The sequence below is a fragment of the Sturnira hondurensis genome, unplaced genomic scaffold (assembly GCF_014824575.4).
Source record: "Sturnira hondurensis isolate 20B ecotype Veracruz unplaced genomic scaffold, ASM1482457v3 Scaffold0002640, whole genome shotgun sequence".
Taxonomy (NCBI): Eukaryota; Metazoa; Chordata; class Mammalia; order Chiroptera; family Phyllostomidae; genus Sturnira; species Sturnira hondurensis.
The window spans coordinates 743,644-765,887 of record NW_028075271.1 but is presented as its reverse complement, the minus strand read 5'-3'; the positions used below and the strand labels follow the sequence as shown (position 1 = coordinate 765,887).

At 45.0% G+C, this 22,244-nt stretch overlaps 2 protein-coding genes across 11 annotated transcripts in view; one reads left to right on the top strand and one right to left on the bottom strand.

The window, feature by feature from the left end:
- Positions 1-8,837, bottom strand: part of ITSN1 (intersectin 1) — a 182,514-nt gene extending 173,677 nt beyond the window's left edge. For 3 of the 7 annotated variants that reach the window (XM_037040581.1, XM_037040583.1, XM_037040585.1), the window contains exon 1: positions 8,587-8,836. The gene's annotated coding sequence lies outside the window, so the exon portion shown is untranslated. Of the gene's footprint in view, positions 1-7,037; positions 7,166-8,586 lie in introns of all 7 variants that reach the window. The other 4 variants (XM_037040582.1, XR_005065676.1, XM_037040584.1 and 1 more) reach the window with 4 other exon arrangements.
- Positions 8,838-9,179: 342 nt separating this feature from the next.
- CRYZL1 (crystallin zeta like 1) overlaps positions 9,180-22,244 on the top strand; it is a 32,510-nt gene continuing 19,445 nt past the window's right edge. For 2 of the 4 annotated variants that reach the window (XM_037040579.1, XM_037040580.1), the window contains exons 1-5: positions 9,182-9,565; positions 10,371-10,523; positions 18,383-18,454; positions 19,255-19,332; positions 21,195-21,267. In XM_037040579.1, the coding sequence (XP_036896474.1) occupies positions 10,506-10,523; positions 18,383-18,454; positions 19,255-19,332; positions 21,195-21,267 (241 nt within the window). In that variant the 5' untranslated portion in view covers positions 9,182-9,565; positions 10,371-10,505. Of the gene's footprint in view, positions 9,566-10,370; positions 10,524-18,382; positions 18,455-19,254; positions 19,333-21,194; positions 21,268-22,244 lie in introns of all 4 variants that reach the window. The other 2 variants (XM_037040577.1, XM_037040578.1) reach the window with 2 other exon arrangements.

Below are 22,244 nucleotides of genomic sequence, written 5' to 3'. Positions count from 1 at the left end.
CAGATGTCTGAGCCAATTGGCCCGGCCTGGCCCACCCGTGGGGACTTCTTCAGCACCCGGAGTCCCTAACTTGCCTCCACGTCTCCCACACTAAGTGCCTCCGCACACCTAACCTACTGGGTAATTTTTGCTGGCTGACCCTTCATTGGGTATGAACAGTCATTATCGCTAGGTAGTGAGATTCAGGGTATGCTGTCTTCCTTTCCTTATCTATTTTCAAACGTTTTCTTCAATAAATGTGTATGGCCTTGTTATAAGAAATTTTTAAATTAGCAAATCACAACTGCAATATCGCTCCATCTAATGAGATCAAAACAAGCAATGATAACTGATGATGACTGTGGTTTAAAACTAACGGAACTAAGGGACAATGTGAGGTGACAATTACTGCAGGGTCTCCTGCCCCTTGACACTGACACGCCAGACTGAACAGACAATGGCAACATTTGACAAGTCCGATCTTTCTCAAACTGAATAGCTTTTTTAAAAAACATTTATTTTTATAGAGAGGGGATGGGAAAGAGAGAAACAGAGGAACATCAATGTGAGAGAGAAACATCGATTGGTTGAGGCAACCATGCCCCAACTGGGAATCGAACCAGTGACCTTTACTTTCAAAGGACACACCCAACCACCTGAACCACACTGGTCAGGGCTCTGAATAGCTTTTATAGGCACTCAATTCATAAAGCAGCTATTTTAAAAATGCATTCCATATATTTAATGTTTTGTTCACCGAGAAATGTAAACAGAAGAGCTTCCCTATTCATAACGTCACCTAACTTAATGTTTAAAAAGTTAAATAATTCCTTATCTTTATTTTATTTATTTGATATATAATAATAGTATCTCATGAAGTTCTCTTTGCCCCAGAAACTCAAAAAGTCTACATGAATCACCATTCATCTCATCCCATCCCTGAGACCTTGGAAGAGAGAGCTGCACGACCGCTGCTGGGAGAACGGCGGCGCCCGCAGATGACTGAGTGCAGGCAGGCAAAGGTTCCTCTCCTGCCCTCCTCCGACCCACTCCCACGTGACCCACTCCCACCTGAAGTCCAGAGTGCTCTTTGGAAACAAAAGTAAATCTGCTGAAAACTCCCATTAGCGACCCACTCCACTGACTCTCAGTACAATCCCCCAGGGCTTTTCTCCTCTATTCCCCACCGTTTCCTTCCTGTGCTCAGCGCTTGGGTGACTGGCCTCCCGACCTTCAGGTTCCTCAAATACTGATCTATTTGACACACTGACAAATATCAGCAAGTGCCCACTATGCACAGGCACAGTCCTAGGTCCGGGGAAAGGCAGGAAGCAGCAGGGACGAAACTCCCTGCCCCCATGGAACTAATGTCCCAGTTACCCCTCTGCAGAGTTCTCTTCCTCCTCAGTTTCCCTCACTGCCTGAAGAACATGACAGCAACCACTGTGATGGCTGGATCTGAGCATCTGAAATAGCAGGGACTACCTAAGAAAATGTATTATCATTTACTGATTTTATGTAATATTAATTACTGGTAATTCATATGAATTAATATTTGTAATTGTTATTTATACATGAGAGAAGGGAAATAAAGGAAGAGGTCTTTTACTCATTGAAACTTACTCTGTATCAGCAATGGTACGGGGTGTTTGGGGTCAATTTTTCAAGGTTTCTCTCATTGCTAATGATACAAGTTTTTTTAAAAAAAATTACTGTATTTTTTCCATTACTACTTATTCCTCTTATATCTCCCTCCCCCCCCAGAGTTGCTACAACGTTGTCCATGTCCATGAGTCCTTTTTCCTTTCTGCGCAATCCCTCCACCGGCTACACAGCTGTTATATGTCAATGACCAAAACGTTACACCCCAGTTCTGCAAGAATGGAGCAGATGAGTTTCCAATCATTCCAAAAACTGAAGGTTACTTTCTTCTAAAATCTATTATTTCAAGTTCATAGCAGAAATGAGTTGATTTTCATAAATCAATGGATCCACAGTGAACAGATTTACAGAAAATGCACAGGTGTGGGGTGCGTGTGCTTATACAGCGGCCCCTAGCACACCCCACTGCTCTTGCTAGAACAATGAGACTGCTCGGGGGAACTGGCCCGACACATACACATGCACACGCACAGGAACCAGTGTCACCCTAACCAGGCTGGGTAAAGCACGGCACTAACAGCCAGATGACTTCCTTCATTTCTACGCGCTGTACCCACCTGTCTTGCACGCTCGCCACTAGACACCAGAGGGCCTTGCAGACAAAATGGGAAGGTAAACAAAACCACCACTGACAGCAGCAGGGGATCCAAAGCGCTGCCCTCCTGTGCTAAGGAGAGGATGTTTCATATCAACCACTAAGGATTAAAAAGAAATCTTTGACCAACTACTATCACCTCGTTGTTGTCATTCAAATTCAGCTGAATCCAAAGCTCGGTCTCAGCTCTCAGTTCCACTCTGGCTCTCCCACTCCAGTGGGCGTGAAATGTACTCAGTACCTGTTGGCACTGGCGGGGGGAAGCCCTGTGCTGCACAATCGTAAGCACGGGTTTTGGTGACAAGCTGAACGGAGCCAGCGGTCCTACCTCACGAGGCAGCACAAACTCAGGCCAGGGAGCTGAAGCCAAAACAATTTCACCAACGCATCTCACCAATGAGTCGTACTGTTACCTCACTGCCAGTCACTAATTCTACCAGAAAAAGATCAGGAAAGCAATGGTGAATCACACAGATGAACTGCTTAAAAGTCACCTTGCTTGTAGTTAGAGGACTATAAATATCAGTAACAAAACGTTAATGATAGTCAAGCATCATTTATTAATAGAAGTTTTTTAAAGATCGATTATTAACAGACAACTATTTATTGACAAGTCTTTTCGTGATGACCTCCCAATGGACCCGTGACATCGCTCTGCAGTGAGGCCTCTACATCCCTGAGTGCACTTCCAGACATTTAAATCTCCAAACTGGCCAAGGCAGAGATGCTGCCACGCACCCCCACCCCCCGCCCCATCTCCCTAGTCACACTTCTGCATGGGGTCTTCCGTCCACAAGGCAAGGCTACCGGACCGGTGGGCTGCCTCCCAATTCCACTGGTCTCCTCTACGACTCTAATCCTGCTATCCACACCCAGCACTTCATCCGCACCCCCAGGACAGGGGGACGGATAATCAGTGCTTTGAGAGATGAATACTGAACATTAGAAGAGGCTTATGTTTGAGCTAACTTACGTGACCAACTCCTCAAGTAACAGGGATACAAATTTGGGTACAACCTAATTTATAAAATAATACTTATCAGGGAACCTCTAGGTTGTTCCAAAACAGCTATCAGGAATGTAAAAAGTACCCCAATCCCTACAAAGCATGCTTAGGTAACAGGCAGTCCAGCACCGTGACCAAGAGTTTGGGGCCCTAGAGTTCAAATCTGTGAGGCTCCTTGCTGGCTCCCCAAGTGACTTCACTGCTGGTACTTCAGTTTCCAAGGTACGTTCATCTAAAGTATGAGAGTTTTATGAAGACTGAGTTAACTGTAAAAAGATTTGATAAATGTTAGCTATCACTATTACAGATGTATGACTTTTCTGACTTTCCACATCACACTACTAAACAAGTTCCATTAATACCCATTCTTCCATCCTGGTTGGTGTGGCTCAATGGAATGAGTGCCAGCCTGTGAACCAAAGGGTTGCCAATTCAATTCCCACTCTGGGCACATGCCTGGGTCATGGGCCACATCCCACGTAAGGGACATGCGGGAGGCAGTCACACACTGATGTCTCTCTACCTCTCTCTCTTTCTCCCTTTCTTCTTCACTCCTGCTCTCTCTAAAGATAAATAAAATCTAAAAAAAAACATTCTTCTGCCTAAAAATGATTCGCTAGGTTTGTCACTAGTTAAAAATCATTCCAAAAAACAAGGGTGGAGAGAAACCAAATTCTCACACATCACTGTAAGAGTAAAAAATTGCCACAACCTTTCTAAATGGCAAATTGGAAATACACATCAAAACCCCTGGGAGGTTTCAGTCAAAAACTTTACAGCGGAGGGCCCACACATCTGAGAGAGGCACATACATTATGACTTACCATTAGTCACACACAAATGCAAACATGCAGCTAGGCATGACCCTGAAATCTACCCACCCAGTATATATAATGATATTTAAGAAAAGAGTTTGTTTGTACCTCTCAGATTAGCCACAACCTCCCCAGGGTTAAACTTAGTGTGCACTGATCCTGCAAATTCACTTTAGAAACTTCTAAGGAGAAAAAAATCTCGCCAGTATATACAGAGCAGAGATGTGTGTACGTGAACAGTCACTGCAGAGTCACTGACACTAATGAGGGGGGGAACTAATGTCTAATAAAAACAAATTGGTCAAGGGCCCTGGCTGGTGTAGCTCAGTGGATTGAGCGAGGGCCTGCGAACCAGAGGATCGCGGTTCGATTCCCAGTCAGGGCACATGCCTGGGTTGCAGGCTGGTTCCCTGCAGGCCAACTCCCAGCAGGGGATGCACGAAAGGCAACCATACATTGATGTTTCTCTCCCTCTCCTTCCCCTCTAAAAAAGATAAATAAATAAATGAAATTTAAAAAAAAAAACAAATTGGTCAAACTGTCTAGATCCATAAAATGAAATACTCAGTTACTGAACCATTATAACTGATAAAACAGATACGGAAAGACTGAGAAAATGTTAAGCCAAAAAAGAAACCAGGTTACGAAACAATTCTACATGTATACAGCAGGAGCGTGTACTTGTTACCAAACATTATACTTATACATGAATAGCCACATGCACACACACACAAAAGGTTTTGAAGGGATATGTACTCTGGTAGTGGACTTAGGAATTTTTAGAGTTTTCTACTTTTTACTTTTCTGTATCTCAATTTTTCTACCATACACGTGCAGTTCTTTAAAATACAAGGGATATTAGCTAATCATTATAAGCTGATTATCAGTTTGGTTCTGAAATGTACAAGTACCCGGAGAGTGATCACAAGACAGTGATTTACTGTCTAAAGTACTTAGAAGTATATCAACTTTGCTATTATTATTCCCATCTTAGTCTGAGATAGCTGAGGCACTGAGGAGTTAGAGGACTAAATCAAAGTCACAGACCACACGTGGTCAAACCCATTCTTTAGAGACAGCACTCCTTACTCTCCTCTTGACTATCCAGTAACCCTCAATTACATCATAGAAGCTGTTATTTACAGGGCCCATGCAATATCAAAAACAGGGTGTCCAACGTGGGCCACGTGTGGTCCAGGATGGCTGTGAATGAGGCCCAATATGACATTGTAAATTTATTTAAAACGTGAGATGTTTTTGTTTTTGTTAGTGTGTGTATATTTAATGTGCGGCCCAAGACAACCTTTCTTCCAGTGTGGCCCAGAGACACCAAAAGGTTGGATGCCCCGGTTCTAAAAGAAGAGAGTAAAGGTCATATTTTATTAGTATAAAAAACAAGACTGGAAGTTACACCAATTTTCTTTTTTTCTTTATTAGTTTTAGAGAAAGAGGAGAAAGGAGGAGAGAGATTTATGGTTTGCTTATGCAGACTGATTCCTGTATGTGCCCTGGCTAGGGACCGAACCTGTAACCTTCGCATATGGGGGGTCGGGACGCTTCAATCAACTGAAGCACTGAGCTACCCAGCCGTGACAGAAAACACTCCAATTTCTTACAGTTTTTGAAAATCAATTTTTATAGCATTGAGTTGAAATTATCATAGCTTGTAAAATGGTATTTTGATATAATGATAACGTAGTAATTTACCACTACACTGTGACTTAAGATTACATTTTTGAGTCTCTCAGCAAGAATAGCAGCCTTCTTTCCAGCTCACCACCTTGGGCATTTGGTGCCTGGGGGAGGCTCTCTCCTTTCAGAGCCAACCACGTTCATGGAGATGACTGGGGCAGAGTACTTGTGGCTCCTGTTTCCACAAATCAGTGACTATGAAGTGATAAAAACGACTTTACAAGTAGAAGTTTTAAAATGTGGTCTTGCTGCGATGCAGTCCACTCACAAACATTTAACTGAGTTCGTCCAGGCACTACTCTAGGCACTCAGGGCACAGGGATAAACTCAGGTCTCCGCCCCACTGAAAGGTTTGTCACAGGTACGATACACATTTGAGGGCCACAGGCAGTTTTTATTGGCAGGTATAAAATATTGGTACTTGAAAAACTTGCTTCAAGAGAAGCAAAGTTTTTTGCTTCTCTTTGCTTCTCTTTTTTGCTTCTCTTTTGCTTCTCTTTGCTTCTCTTTAAAAAAAAAGGTTTTTTTCAAAGAGAAGCAAAGTGAATTTCAAAAAATTCACTTCAAGAGATTCACACCAGTGGTTGGTTCTCCAACTCTGCCACACAGGAGAAATTCCTGCAGGACTCTCTGAAAATACAGAATCTAGGGTCCCACCTCTAGGAGTCTGATTCTGAGGGGGGGGATGACAAAAACCTGTATTTTTAACAAGAACCTCAGTTAACGCTTCTATAAGTGATCTGCAGTCCGGACTTTGAGAAGCCCACCAGTAACTAGAGCCATTCAGAAGGGAAAAACCATTCAGAAGAGAAAAGCCCTACAAGCAGTGTAACTGGCACTGAGTAATAAACCCAACCTTCAAGTAATTAATTCTCTGTCATTCACAAATCTAGCAAATTACAAAGATGAGTTAGAGCCCTGGAATTTACCAGCACTTCCTCCTTAACCTCTACAGGAGACTGAAATTTGCCTCAATCAAGGCATTTGGGGAAAAGACGAACTTAGAGTTCTACTACCAATATTAAACATAAGCATCAAGAAAAAGGAAACTGCTAGTCAACTGCAAAAAAAAAATGCTGAGGGACAAACATTTCATGGAATTAACTTGCTGCCACTCACTTTATGCCCTATTTCACAATGCTTAGTATCTGAACAATCCCCAGGGTTCCAAAGTACATCAGAAACCTGTTCATTTCCTCTCCTCCTCGGGCAGACTAGCAATAGAGTTTTGTGAAGGTACCATGTGCCACAGCCATTTCAGTAAGTATATTTGTAGATTAAAAAATACCTTTTCAAAAGACTCAATCAGAAACTCCTCACCGGAGCTACTTAAAGGAGTTTTGAGATAGTTTTAATGCCATCGCTCAGGTCCCTCATTCCTCCATTTAGACTAAAGTTCCTGGGTTCCTTCCAAACCTGCAGAAAAAATTCAGTTTTTAAAATATATATATTTATGTGTTAAGGAAACTTACATCAAAACGATGTGAATGTTTCAAGTAAACTATTAAAAGTAATTAAAAGAAAAACATAGTTCTCAGAGATAGGCAGAAATCATAAGGCGTGAGGGGTGTTTAAGCTTCTGCACCTTAAGTCATCTAATAACACCCCATTTCAGAGGCGAGGAGCGGCACCATGCACCCACCTGGCCGCTGCCTCCGGCCTGTTCCTGCCCGACACCCACCTAACCCAGGGGCGCTCTGAGCCCGCCCCGCATCTGGTCAAAGGGATTAGGGAAACCGCCTCCCGCCGACAGAGCTGAGATTCCCCAGCTGCGTGCACCGGGTGGCCCTTGCGTTCATCACCCGCACTCTCTCTGCGCTTGTTTTCCGAGTTGGGCCCCTGGCCCCCGCAAACAGCAAGCGCAGGGTGCCGGCAGAGAAGCACAAAGAAGCGCCTCCGGCCGGAGCGGGCATCTCGGGCGCCCAGCCCGCTGCCGCCTCCACGCAGCCCCGGAGAGGGCCGCCGGGCTCGGAAGGAAACCTCCCCGTCGGGAGGCGGCCAGAAACCCCCCAGCCTCAACCCGACGGAGAAGCCGCTCGTCCGTTTCTCCAAGAGCAACGCCTTCCTCAGCCTAAACCACAACAAAAGGTGCCCCTAGGACGCGTCATCTACGAAGTTGTCTGAGAATCCGCGGGCGAGCAGGACAGGCGAGTGCAACCTTCCCTCGGCGGCTTCCAGTTCCCGTGGGTGTGCGGGTCACGGTTGCCCGGGCCAGAGAGAGAGATTGCACCGCGCGGGCCAGTGCGCCGCGCTGGACGCGCTCCCGGCGAACGCGGCCGCGGCCGGACTCAGCCCGGAGCTGACGGCCCTCCCCTGAGCGGGCCGAGCAGGCACACGAGGTGCAGACGGAGGAGCCGGGACTCGAGGCCCGGGAGAGGCGGGCGGCGCGACGCCGCTGCCCGCAACCTCCGGATCCCCGGAGGCGGGCGGGGAGGCGAGGCTTGGCCGGCGCGCCGCGCTCCGGCGGCCGAGGGCAGCGAGGTCAGCCCTGGAGGCCCGAGCGCCCCCGCAGCCCCTTGGGGAGGGTGGGACCCTGCTCCGCCGGCCGAGGCTGCGGACTCCCATTCAACCCGAAGCCCGTCCTGCGGCCGTCAGCCGCTCGCCCACCGCGGCCTCCCGGCCTCCCGGTGCCCGCCGGCCGGCCGCGCCGCCGCCGCCCCCGAGAGGATAGGGAAGGACGACGCGAAGGGCCGCCGTGGCCGCGCCTCCTGGGCGCGCGGCAGAGGCTGAAGGGCGGCCTCGGGACGGGAGCCCTGGCGCCATCGCGCCGACCCCCGCGAGGACCCCCGCCCGCCGCCTCCCTAGTCCAGGCCGCCGCGGAGCAGCCCGCTCCTCACCTCATCTCCAGGCGGGTCCGCGCTGCCGCCCCAGGGACAAATCAGTGCCTCTCTCTCGCCGCGGGGAGGGACGCAGGAGCCGCAGCCCCGCACACCATCCCCGCCCGCTCGCCTGCCTCTCCGCGCGTCCCGGAGTCCGCACCGGACTCCACCTCACGAGCCGCCGTACTACGGAGCAACCAAGCTGCGCTCCCACCCACCCAACTCCTCCTTTCCCCTCTACCTCCTTCGCTCCCTCCCTCGCTCCCTCGCTCCCTCGCTCCCGCCTATCTCCTCACCGCTCTCCGCGGCCTGCCCCGCCCCTAGCCCCGATGTCTCCTCCCACAGATGGGTGGTGGCACACAGCCTGCCAATCGGGAAAAGGGGCTCGCACCTCCTCATCGCCCCGCCCCTAGCACCGCCCACCCCGGGAACCAATGGAGGGGGAACCAATAAAAAATAGCAGCTCAAAGGGGTGGCGGGGTAGGAGAATCCAGAAGGCGTAACCAGAGGGTTCTGATCTGGGATTTTCCTGACAGGGCTTGGGGAAATTTTGCTCCGTTGTCATGCGAGACACTAGTTAGAATACACTCAACTCAACTAGCTAAGGAAGGTTTAAAAGAGAAGGGAAGAGGCGAAAGGGAAGGCGGGCACAATCCAAGGAAGGTGGTAGGGCAAACGGTTGGAACGAGGAAGGGTGTGGTCTGGAACTGAAATTTGCATAAAACCGAGCCACGGAGCCCATCCCGGTGACTACAACTTCACCCGTTTATTGGTAACCCCTGTGCAATGCCTAGCTTCTCCTAGCAGAGCATGCCGGGAGTTGTAGTTCTCAGAGTTCAGTTGCTATGGCGTTCTCTCCGGCCTCCCGGAGTCTCAGAGTGACGAGCGGTCTGACCAATGGAAGTAGCGCCTGGGCCAAAGAGGGTGGGCTCGCTGCGTAAGGACTCGAAGGTGGCAGTGGCGGAGGGTTAGGCCGTTAGAGGCTTCTCGAAGGCAGGTGAGTCCCGCTTAGTGCGTCGTGTGTCTTGGAAAACTGGACTTTGGACCAAAGATCAAGAGACGACCCGCGCAACCATCCAGCCCTAGGGCGGATGGTGGTTCGCGCCGCACCTCAACCCAGATCCCCTCGGGCCCAGGCCTACTTGAGCTGAGTCCACCGAGGGGCGGGGAAGACTTGATTAGCCTGGCGATTTCCTTGTCCTTACGGGTTTCGTCTCGGTTTGCCTATCCCTCCACGTTTAAGGTAAAAGTCTGGCAGTTCCCGTTCACTGAATCTCCCGGGTTGGTGTTTTGTTCCTATAATTTGAGTTTCTTTTTCTTCCTCCCTTACCCCTTCTCTGCCACTGCTTTCTACTCTTTCACAATTTACTGTTTTGGAGCAATTACCTAAATAAAGCAAGAGCATTCTCATTTATGTGACTTTAAGGCAGATATGCCCTCTTCAGCTAAAAACCGATACTCTGCAGCGAGCCTAAGAACCACCTCGGAACACACTGACCTGCGGAGTACGGTTCCGTAGGTGGGGCGGGGCCAGAGAATTTGCGTTTCCGCGGAGCTCCCAGGTGCTGAGAGATTCTACATCAGCTCTGTGCAAAAGTAATGCAAGCCGCTTAACGTAATTTTAAATTTGGTGGTAGTCATAGCCAAAATATGAAAAGAAACACGTGAGATTAATTTTAATAATGTTTCATTTTATTCAATGTGTTCAAAATACAATTTCAACACAAATATTTTTAAATTGAGATATCATACATTCTTTTTCTTATTGTCTTTGAAACCCGATGTATATTTTACATTTACAGCACATCATAATTCCGACCAGACAGTTCAAGTGCTACTTAGCCACCTGTAGCTGGCGGCCACCCTTACTGGACAGCGCAGATCCAGATGACAGTTTCCCACGCAGGAACTGAAAGGTGTTGAATCTCAGGTTGTGTATGACCAAACCCTTTGAGGTAGGCTTCGGAACTGTAATACTTCAGAGGTTCTCTGCCCAATTTGCAGAAATAATAGTAAAAATAGCCAACACTTACAAACGCCATTTTTGTAGAGTGCTTTGTGTGTGTCATTTAATCCTTAAAACAACGTTTGTTCTGACTACTATTACCTCTGTTTTATAGGAATGAAATCTAAGGCCCAGAAGGTTGCAATTAAATAGCCCAAAATCATTTAGCTTGCAAGTAGGAGAACTAGGATTCAAACTCCCATCAATTATGATTTCTAAATCCTATTTGTCAACCACCGCAGTGTGTAATTACTGCCTTTTATGACTAATTTCACTTCCTTGATGCCTCTGCTCTAGTTTATGGCGGGGATGAGGTGTTGAGATTTGAAACAGAGAGGGTTTCCCTTACAAAATCAAGTTTGTCAGTTGCAGTGAAATATTTTGGTAGTTTTAAATCTGTCGGTGCTGTGCATTCAAAAAGTTCTGAATTGAAGATGAGTGTTCAGAACATTGATTTTTAGGCCTCTGGACAAGTACCTTGGGCATTATTGTGTCTTGATTCATTTGCGTACCTCCCTAGAGATGGAAAAAGTTGGGACTTCTTAAATTGTTTCATTATGAAATCACGGTGTGTTTTGCTTTTGTTTTTAGTGAAATCGTGTTTTTAATTGATAAAAGTGTTTTCTTTTGTGAATTTCACATAGAATATTTCAAAGACAACTTTGTGATTTTTCTAGACCCAGTGAACAGTAAGTAATACATGGAACTAAGGAGAGGTTTTATGAGCAGAAGACTGAAAAACTACATATACCCACACGAGCTAAAATATGCTATTTTGCAAAAGTAATTTTCTTCTAATTTTATGCATTATAATAAATGTGACTTTATAAATTATTTTCTCTCACTTGTGATTTTATCAGTAAATAGCTCAAATTATAATTTCTGTCTTGCATCTAAAGCAAGAAATTGTTTCTTTAAGATGCAGTAGTGTGACCTGGCTGGTGTAGCTCAGTGAATTGAGTGCTGCCCTGTGAACCAAAGGGTCACACTCAATCAGGGCACATGCCTGGGTTGCAGGCCAGGTCCCTAGTAGGGGGCCACGTGAGAGGCAACCACACATTGATGTGTCTGTCCCTCTCTTTCTCCTTCCCTCTCTCTAGAAATGAATAAAATCTTTTTAAAAAAAGCTATGCTGTAGTGACTCAGAAAGTTGGGAAATTAAAAAGGCGTTTACAGACTGCAGTAACGGTAGTGAGTGGAGAAAAGACTGGTTAAGTCCGTAGGAGAAGAAGAAAGTATAGTGGTGATTTGCAGATGCCTCAGTTGCAGATGTCTCTCCTCACCACCTGCGCGGTCCCAGAGTCACGTGATTAAGACAGCAGAAAGAGAAGACTCACTCACCACACCGTTGGCTTCATTGTTCCCATAGTCACTAGGGGAAATTATGGTGCTAATTAAAAATATAAATGAAAGTTACATTTCTATTATTCTCAATCTTAATATATCGAGTGGCCCTACAGTGAATAGTAACTGGACCAAAGACTTACCATCCTTCAAGTAATGACCATCCCATCCCCCAACCTACCCGCTGCTCACCTGCTAGAGGGACTGGTGGGGAGTGCCTCCAGTAAGAACCCGAAGTGTGAGTCAGGAAGTAACCCAAGTGAGCGTCACTTGGGGGCAGGGGGTTACCAAAAAAACTTTCTGAGATTGAAGAGAGGTTGTCACTGGGGCCATTGTTCTAGACAGACCTGTTGGCAGCTTGCACAGATAGGCAGTGATCTGACATCTCCAAGCAAATGCTTTTTTTTCACTTCTGCCTAAAGCCTATATCGAAAAGAAACATTTTTCCTTTCCTAATTCTTCACCTATCTTTAGATCTCAGGTTGTGTGAGAAGTAAAGATCATGCCTCAGATGTATAAGTTCAGTTGAGTGTGTCTTGATAATGCTCATAGAAATCGAGATGGTCATAATTAGAAGAGGCATTAACACGGCCATCTCTGCTCCCTTTCCCCCAACTGATGCCCGAATTCCCCTTCGATGCCACAGGAAGTGTGTATTCAGCCTCTGGCTAAATCCAGTGATAGGGGCCGTGCAATTTCGTGCATTTCCCTAAGTTTAAATTATGTACCTAAGCCCTGGCTGGTTTAGCTCAGTGGCTTGAGTGCAGGCTGTGAACCAAAGGGTTGCCGGTCCCGTTCCCAGTCAGGGCACGTGCCTGGGTTGTGGGCCAGGGCCAGGTCCCTGGTGGTGGCCACGTGAGAGACAATGACACATTGATATTTCTCTCCCCCCTCTTTCTCCCTCCCTTCCCCTCTTCCAAAAATAAATAAAATCTTAAAAAATAAAATAAAATAAATTATGTACCTAAAGTGGGAAACTAAAGGTTCTCACAACATGTTATCAGCCAGAAATGCTTCCTAGTGTCTAGGTGTGAGCCACTGTCACATTTTCTCCTGTGTCCACCTTGCGAACCCCTGCATGCTCATTGCTTATGGGAAGTGTCCTTAGAGTGTACAGATTTCCAGAGACTATTGCCTATGCAACTAGAGATGTCCTCCAGCTGTTCAGGTCACGCACCCAGCACCCCCCTGGAAGGGGCAGAGCCGCCCTGTCTAAGTAGGAGTACTGTGCGTTACAGCCTGCGGAGTATAGCACTGACCCATGTTTTGCCGTGTATAATGCGCACCCACGTTTTGTGCATGTTATATGCAGGATTATCATGCCCATGGTATGTAGTCATTATACTTGTGTATAATGCACACCCTTATTTTCCCCTCAAAAATTTGGGCAAATACATGCACATTATACATGGCAAAATATGATGAGCCAAAACCTCCATCTAGTTACTGTGATTTGCTGACCAAATTTTTTCACCAAATGTTTGGGCACATGGTTTGACATACTTCTTTATCTGATGCATGGGTATGTACGAAAATTCTCACAGGTCAGCAACGACACTATTAAAACATAGTATGAAGTCACCCCTTGAGTATAACTGAAGACTTTACCCCTGATGGTCCAGCTCGCGTCTGGCTGCGGTGCCCCTGTCCTAGCACAGCGGGGAGCAGGTGGGGTGCATTTGAGAATTGATCTACCTGTTTTTTCTGTAGCCCAGCTTCCTGACAGTGTCTCTGCTTCCCTAAAAACAAAAGGGAGCCCTGGCTGATGTGGCTCGGTGGGTTGAGCACAAGCCAACTAACCAAAGGGTCGCCAGTTTGATTCCCAGTCAGGGCACATGCCTGGGTTGCAGTCCAGGCCCCCAGCTGGGGGCACGTGGGCAACCACACACTGATATTTCTCTCCCTCTCTTTCTCCCTCCCTTCTCCTCTCTCTAAAAATAGATAAAATCTTTAAAAAACAAAAGGGAGAGTGGGTGAGGAATATTATAACGGAATCCTGAACGAGAATTGGCCACAATATTACAAAGTTCATGTTGGGGAATAATAGAAATTGGAGTATGTAAAGAGTCTGGACTTCCAGGAATTAAGTTGTCCACAGAGTAGCAGGTGGATTGGGTGAGAGAAGGGAATGAAGCCATCCAGTAGCCACAACAGGAGCACCTCACTTGTTCCCCCAATCAAAACCAAAACTGACCAGGTGAGCCAGGACAGCCAGAGAAAAAGGAAGCCTTCAGGCCAGTCACTTACTGTAATACAGAGGACGAAGTGGTGATAGACTCTTAAGATATCCTTCATGACCAAAGAAAATTGGTACAGCAAAATCTTATTTTGAAGAAAGATGAGTCCAGTTTTATGTCTCTTGAATTTGAGGTTGACCTGACACTCAGAGTGCTTTTGGTGTGAAAGTGCAGATAAAGGTTGGTCTGCAGAGATTTGGTGTGTAATTACTAATAGCTGAGCTCCTTGGGAGAGGAGATGTAGCAGGAAGCGCGGAGGGGTTGCTGTTGCTGTTGAAACTAATGAAGCCATTGGAAATGTCTTCTCATTGATTCTTTTTAGAATTCCTTAAAAGAACGGAACTTTTATTAACTACTTTCTTGAAGTGTTGTTTATAGCAAATGTTTAATTTATTCAAAGACCTCTGCTTTTTACCAAAAATTGTTTAAAATAGGTGTCTTAATTTTTGTTTCTACGTGTTTTAACAGATTTAATGTGGACCATTATAAAAATATAAATATTACAAATATTATCCTCAATGTGGGGACTTATGTCAAATATATTTAAAACCTAATGTACATGGAGAAACAAACCTATTTAAGAATATCAGCTCCAGTCAGGGCACATGCCTGGGTTGCAGGCTGGTTCCCTGCAGGCCAACTCCCAGCAGGGGATGTACGAAAGGCAACCATACATTTGATGTTTCTCTTCCTCTCTCCTTCCCCTCTAAAGATAAATAAATAAAAAATCTTAAAAAAAAAAGAATATCAGCTGATACACTTTTTATAGGACATATCAGCCTACCTTTTTAAGCAGGTTTATTTTTACTTGAAAGTTTTATATATTGCTTCTTTGATAAAGGAAAGTTTAGAGTGGTACGTGTAATTGTGAAGTTACATAGCATTCATTCTTGAAAGTGGCATGATAAACAGTATATATTTTAACATAATTTTATTTTATAAGGCAGCCAATTATTTTCTCTGTACAAGTATCTTTACATTCAATAAAAATTCTCTTGTGGTTCAATTCCCAGTCAGGGCACATGCCTGGGTTGCAGGTGGGTTCCCTGCAGGCCAACTCCCAGCAGGGGACCCACAAAAGGCAACCATACATTGATGTTTCTCTCCCTCTCTCCTTCCCCTCTAAAGATAAATAAATAAATAAAATCTTTAAAAAAAAATTCTCTTAAGTCCCAGACTAGGTGTCCCATTTAACCTGGACCACGCCTGAGAGACTGAGTGGGCCTCCAATACCATCCGTTCTACCCTTTCCTAGTGTCAAGGACTCAGTATTCTCTTTTTGGGTTTGCAAAACAACATTTTCTCTTTTTTCTTGCTGCGTTTGTGAAAACACTTATCTTTCTTCCCTTTGCAATTTTGGGGATATTTCTGTCCCCATGTGGTTCTTTATTGGCCCAACTAAAAATTCTTTTTTTCTACCAGCCAGGCCAATTTTAACCTAAAATTTGGAGGAACCATTTAGGATGATCTGACCAAAAGTATTGGCATCATTATGTATATTGTGTTAATACAGTTGCCCTCCCAGGACTTTGAACTTGGGGAGCCATGGTGTGAGGTGCATGTGACTGTTGATGGGGAGACACCCCATGTTTTAAGACGCAGGGGGCAGAGAAGTCAGTGGCTTCTAGAATTATAAAAGGAGATGCTTTGAAATCAGTGCATTGCTGTGTAAATGTTCCATTTCTCAAAAAGGCAACTCCAGGAGCTCCAGACTGAATAGGGCAGAAATTTTATTATTTTGTAATAACGAATATGATTCTCCCAAGCAATAGTGGGGAAAACCCACATAGTAAGTGGACACGTTGGGGTTTTGTTCCTGTGTGATGGGATCTAGAAGTTGGAACAGATGGGGCCGGTGGAGCGTCACTGGGGGAGATTTCCGCAGAGGAGCGGGTTGAGCTCTATTTCCTTCCCACAGTCTGCAGAGTGCGTACAGTCTCAGAGAATAAGCAGTGCCTGGAAGCCCTGAGCCAGAGTGACCATATGGTATGAAGTCATAACGGCCAGATCAGACAGGGTATGCACTGGAAAAATGGGGGAGTAAGGTGAACTAGGGACAGTGGGTGATGCATTTAGACAGCCTTGAAAGCTAGGCGGAGGAGGATAGGTTCAATGTCAGAGGGATACACAGTTGCTGCATCTGGGCCTGGGTTCCCCCTTCCTCCCTTGCAGACGCCAGCAGACACACTGACATGCACACACACGAGCCCTTCTTTGGCCAAAGGGTTGGAATTCGTTCCGTCATCTGACCTAGCTCATCCTGCTTTTGTAGACTCTGTTACATGCTGCATACAGAATTATGTATGTCTTGAATGTCTATTCATTTCTTTTAGTTCTAGAATTTGGTTGTCACATTCTGGAAAGCAGTAATCATTGCCAGACTATTCAGTGAAAACCCTTTATATGGCTCTATTAGATCCTCTAGGGTTCAGCACGCGGGCTGTTTCATGGGCACAGGGGCTTCGTAGTGGCCCTGGACCTCCTGCTCAGAAGGAACCCACACTTGGTTTAATACTCTACTGTCGCCACCCTGAAATGTTAGTAATTTATGGGGCAAGGCCCCCCACATTTTCATTTTGCACTGGCCTCTGCAAAGTATGTAGCCAGTTTTACCAACAAGGGTTTAATCATCTTCAGTCCTAAACTAAAGGGCATAGACTTCTCGTTTGAAGGGGAAAACCTAATGTTAGCAGCTCAGTAGAAAACCATGATACTGGTTAAGAGAAGTGACTTTGGAGTTGGTGGCACCTGGCCCAGCTGGTGCTGTGAGACCCTAATAGGCGCCTTCACCTCTGTGAGACTCAGTCTCCTCACTCATGAGCTAAATGCAATGATGGTACTTTCATCAAGACATGTGTACAAGAACGTTCTTGACAGGATAGTTTGTGAAAGCCCCGAACTGGAAACAAGCACATGTCTGTCTACAGGGAGTACTGTGTGGCAGTGAGGATGAATGAGCCACGACTGCGGGCAACAACATGGCTGAGACAAACATGAGACAGGAAAAGCAAGCAGGCGCAGGAGGAATGTCATTTCGTTTGCATGAAGTCACACGGGCGAGATGACCCTGTGCTATGGAAGCTGTGTTGAGCATTCTCAGGCGGGGGAGGCAGAGGCCAGAACAGGGATAGAAGGGCTTCTGGGTCCTCGTGCTGGGTCTCCTGATGTGATGGCCACATTTACTCCATCATGTCTGCAAGCTACGCAGTGCAGGATCTGTGCGCTTGCCCGTGTGTACTGTTATCTTCCCTAGAATTCATATTAAGAAAGCGTCTAGCCTGGCCAGGTGGCTCAGCGTCATCCCACACCCCAAAAGGTCGTGGTTTCCATCCCAGCTGGGGCACACCTGGGGGGCAACCCGTCAGTGTTTCTCTTTCTTTCTCCCTTCCTCTCTTTCTAAAATCAATAAAAACATATCCTCGGGTGAGGATTTAAAAAACAGTCTAAAAAATAATGAAACAAATAGTCTTGCCGTACAATTACTATGAAAATTTTAGAAAAAGTATAAAATCCTTGACAGACTACAGGTTTAAATACTTCCATTAAATGGAAGTAAACTGTAAACAGAATAATTAAGGGTCGGAAACTGTTACAGAATAATTAGGGGTACGCTTGTGACAAATATCTTGATGGTCCATTTTTTCCTTTTTAATGGTCTTTTTTAAGACTTTGAATGCCTGTTTTTAAAAGATTTTATTTATTTACTTTTAGAGAGAGTGGAAGGGAGGGAGAAAGAGAGGGGGAGGAACATTGATCGGTTGCCTCTCGCACACCCCCAGGCTCGGGCCCCGACCGGGAATGGAACTGACGACCTTTGCTTTGCAGGACGATGCCCAACCCACTGAGCCACATCGGTCAGGGCACAATTTTGAACACCTTTCAAATGACACCTTTGGAAATTATCATTTAGCCCGCTGGCCTTCTTAATTTCCCCCCAAAATACATCCAATGGTTTTTGTGGAAGAGCAAACTGTAAGTAAGCAGGTGCTCACCTCTATGTGAGAGGCTGAACTGTAGACCTGTGCGCTGTTAAGACGTGTACCGGAGACTGGCCCACTCTCTTACATGATTGCTTTCAAGAACTATCATCTACGTTTATTTGTTTGAAAACTACACTTAGAGTTGCCATTTTATCCCTTGTAGCACTATTTTTGAATTTCTGCTTTCTTTTGGTCTGGAAGATGTTTTGTTGGTTTGCTTATTTACTGTATTTTTTATTTTGTTTTAGGTGACTATGAAAGGCTTGTATTTTCAACAGAATTCTCCAAATGAAGAAGTAACGTTTGTATTTCAGGAAAGGGTAAGAAAAATTGTTTAATCCCTAAACAAAACAAGAAAGCTGCACTTACCCAGGTTTGCGGGGTCTGTTAGTGGGACTTCAGAGAAACGCCGCACATTCCTCTCCTTTGAGCTAATGTGACAGCGCGACTCCTGTTGTAGCACCGCTACATTTTTAGAAGAGTCGCAACGAAGGAGTTTTTAGTTCTCTGGGACGTTGCCATAAAAAATACCAGCAATACAGAACAACCTTAATATTCTTATACGTTGCAAACTGAACTTACTCAGAATACCGCAATACAGTGAGTTTCCAGACTGTTGCACTGTCCCAGAAGATACGCCTTCTCACGCTGTGAAGTGAGCAGTGGGAAAGCACAGGTTCCCTCGCTGCTTTCTGAGCTTCGCGGGGTCACCTCACCCCTGGGCTGTGGGTGGTTTCTAGGTCATTACCATTTCAGGTGTAGATGGTGGAATGTTTATGGTGTCAGTAGTTGTTTGAAAGGTCTGTGGCCAAAATCATTCCAGCGGTGGGAGCCACGCTGTCTGAGATTTAGATTCCTCACCTGAACGATCTCGGACTTAGTGGAAGATAGCAGAAAAACGGGATTGTGTTCATAATCCAATTTATGAACGGATAAGGAATTCTTACTGCACTAGGAAATATACAACTGTGACATACAAACAGTACTTACTTTTCACCCCTAAAGTTAGCTCTAAGATTTGGGGCCTATTTAATTTTGTTTAATTATGTATGAAAATTTTCACAGCACAAAGACATGGTCTCAAAAGAATGTGTAATATTTTTTTATCATTTGCTTCCAGGAAAATCTCCCTGTTACAGAGGAGAACTATGTGAAACTCCAAGTTAAAGCTTGTGCTCTGAGCCACATAAATACGAAGGTATTGCTGTTTTTATTTTGGCCAAAAGTCAGATGAGAGTTTCATAGCATATTTAGTTTACAAGTATATTAGAATGATAACTAACTTCTGAGTGCCAAGATATTTATTATCATCCTTAGAAAAATAGAATAGCTTGGAAAAAAGATTAATGTGAATTTGTATATTTTGATGTTAAACTATTATTCTAATTGAAGTTATAATTGTATATTATTATATAAAAATACCTTACAAACTCCTTTATATTGTGAAAGGCTGACGGTTTATAATTACTAAGGCGTATACTCAAGAAAGAAAAGACTATTATAAATAGAGTAAAAATATAAAAATCTAATCAACGACTTTATTAAGTATTTCATAGACATTCCTAGTTAACGTGTTTAGATAGAGTTCGTATTCTCCCTGTCCGTTCTCTCTGCCTCTCTCTCACACACACCACAACCTCACACTGCCCCAGGCCTCTTCCGTCATTGACCATGAAATACACGGAACATTCTCCAATGATAAGCTAGTGGTGAATGCGCTGTGATAAACGTAGCAGGCGCGTGTACTTAGTTTTGTAAAAATCAATAATAGCATAGATTTATTGGACACTTAAGCCCTTGGATTATAATGTAACCATAATTTCTAGGAATCAAAATAAAAAATTTCCGCCAGGAAGTCACATTAGAGAACTCTAGAACAGTTCTAGGCTTCCGTGGGCAACTCTGTAGGGCGGCCTTGAGAAATGAGCCGGCGAGGTGCCCTTCACCAGGGACAGTAGTCCCAGTCCTTGTCACCAGGGTTCTGGACTCAGCTCTGCCAACGTGTTCTTTTGAAAACTATGAAAAATTCATTGAAATCCCGGCCTGGGAAAAAATAGAGAGACAAACAGGCTTCTATCACAACCTCTACTTAGCATTGCTGGGTATACTGAAGGCCCTAGATGGTACAAAAAGCAAGAAAAAGGAATAAAAGATACAGCAAGTGGAAAAGAAAGAGAAAACAGTCCCAGTGTAGGAAATCATCTCATGTCTATTAGAAACAAATAGTAGAGTAAAGTCAGTTCAACAAAATACTGCACAGCTGTTGAACACGACAGCCATGAACACTGTGATGACGTGAGAAAATGCTCATGGGAAGTGAGGGAGGCCTGCCCACGAGCGTGGGGAAGGAAGGTGAGGCACCCAGTGTTTCTGTGCAGGTGCAGGCCCAGCAAAAGCGCACGCTCCACGGGGCAAGAGAGACTTTTCTGGCAGCCAAGTGGGTACACATCTGAAAGATAAAAAAGAATGTACAAGAGAATCATTTCCGGTTTTTTTTCGCTTACTGTTCCTAAAACACTGTGATACCTACAAAGATGTTCCGTGGCTCTAGTATTGATATAAAAGCATGAACTTGAAATTATATGGCAATTTTCCTCTGTATATCCATCACTTCTTCCCCTGTGCTTCTTGACCAAGACTTGTGAGGAACACTCAGCTGACGTTAAAGGGCGTGAGAATCGAGAGCCTTCTGCTCTCATTAGCCAGTGCCCCTTGCTCATCAACGCGGTCCCCAGACCCCCCTCGCCCCACCCAAAGGAGTTGCCTGGCAAATTTGGGCTGTAATTTTTCTTCATGTTCGGCAGAGCAAAGATGCTGAACAAAGTGTATCCGTGGTGATGTGGACAACAATCCGCACACTCAGATCATGAGTCCGTTAGTTCTTCACAGGCTCTCGGTCTCTTACTCCATGGAGAAACTTACATTGTGAGGTTATTTGCTTTGTCTTTATTCCAAAACTGAATCCTATTTGGCTTTTTTGTGGTTTGACTTTTTCTCTCGCTTCTTCTATGAGAAGCCAGGATTTATTTTTGACAGTAAACAGCTTTTGTCATGGTTTAGCTCCTGGCAGAACTGAAGATGGAGAAAGAATTCTTTCCTGTTGGAAGAGAAGTTGCTGGAATCGTGTTAGATGGTAAGTCGCCCGTTGCACACATCGGACTGCCCCGGGGGCTAACTGGGTGCTGGGGCGTGAAATCAGACACACTTCTTCAGATGCACACTTTAATGACACAGAAGTGTTTTCCTTTTGTAAATTAAGAGCAAACTAGAACTTAACTGGTGCTTTATAATTAAAGAGCTTATTCTACTTTAGTAAGTACTTGAGTGTTCTGTACTTAAAGCTGCGAGTGATCACATCGAATGGAATGACCGGTATTATCCTTTTTGTCGTGTTTACAAAGTAGCATAAATCACTTCTCTAAGTTGGCTTTAGGGCAAAATTTACATAATAGTAATTACATTCACATTAAAACTTATTTTTCTTTTCACTTTTACTTATTTAGAGAGAGGGGGAGGGCGGGAGAAAGAGGTGGAGAGAAGCATCCATTGGCTACTTCTCGTGCAGTCCCCGTCCAGGAGCTGGGCCCACCACCCAGGCCTGCGCCTGCCCAGGAGCCAGACCGGTGACCTTTCGCTTTGCAGGGTGATGCTCGGCTAAAGGAGTTACACCGGTCAGGGCTCACATTACATTTTTAAAGTTCAAGTAAAATTGAGCGTTTAAAAGTTAAGCAGTTTGCTCATCTAAAAATGGGTTCTGGGGAGAAGTAACCTGCATGTAAGAGTGTATGGTTGCCTTAAATTTAAAAAAATGTTTTATTTAGTAAGTAATGGTTTTAGCATGCAGGACAGTAAGCTAATTACTCGAAATAGTAGTTTGTTTCTAACTAGCCATACGCACTGCTAAGGGAAGTTTATGATTAATGAGTATATGGTTGCTCCTTCTGCGCGTGTGAGTGAGTGCGCACCATAATGGGTTAGAGACTATCGGAGGTTTGCCTGTAATCTTAACCCACAATATATCTGATACTCTTTCTCCATGTAATCTTCCAACATAGCTAAATTATAATTTCATTACCCCTCCTTTCTTCTACTCGTAATGTAGGAAAATAA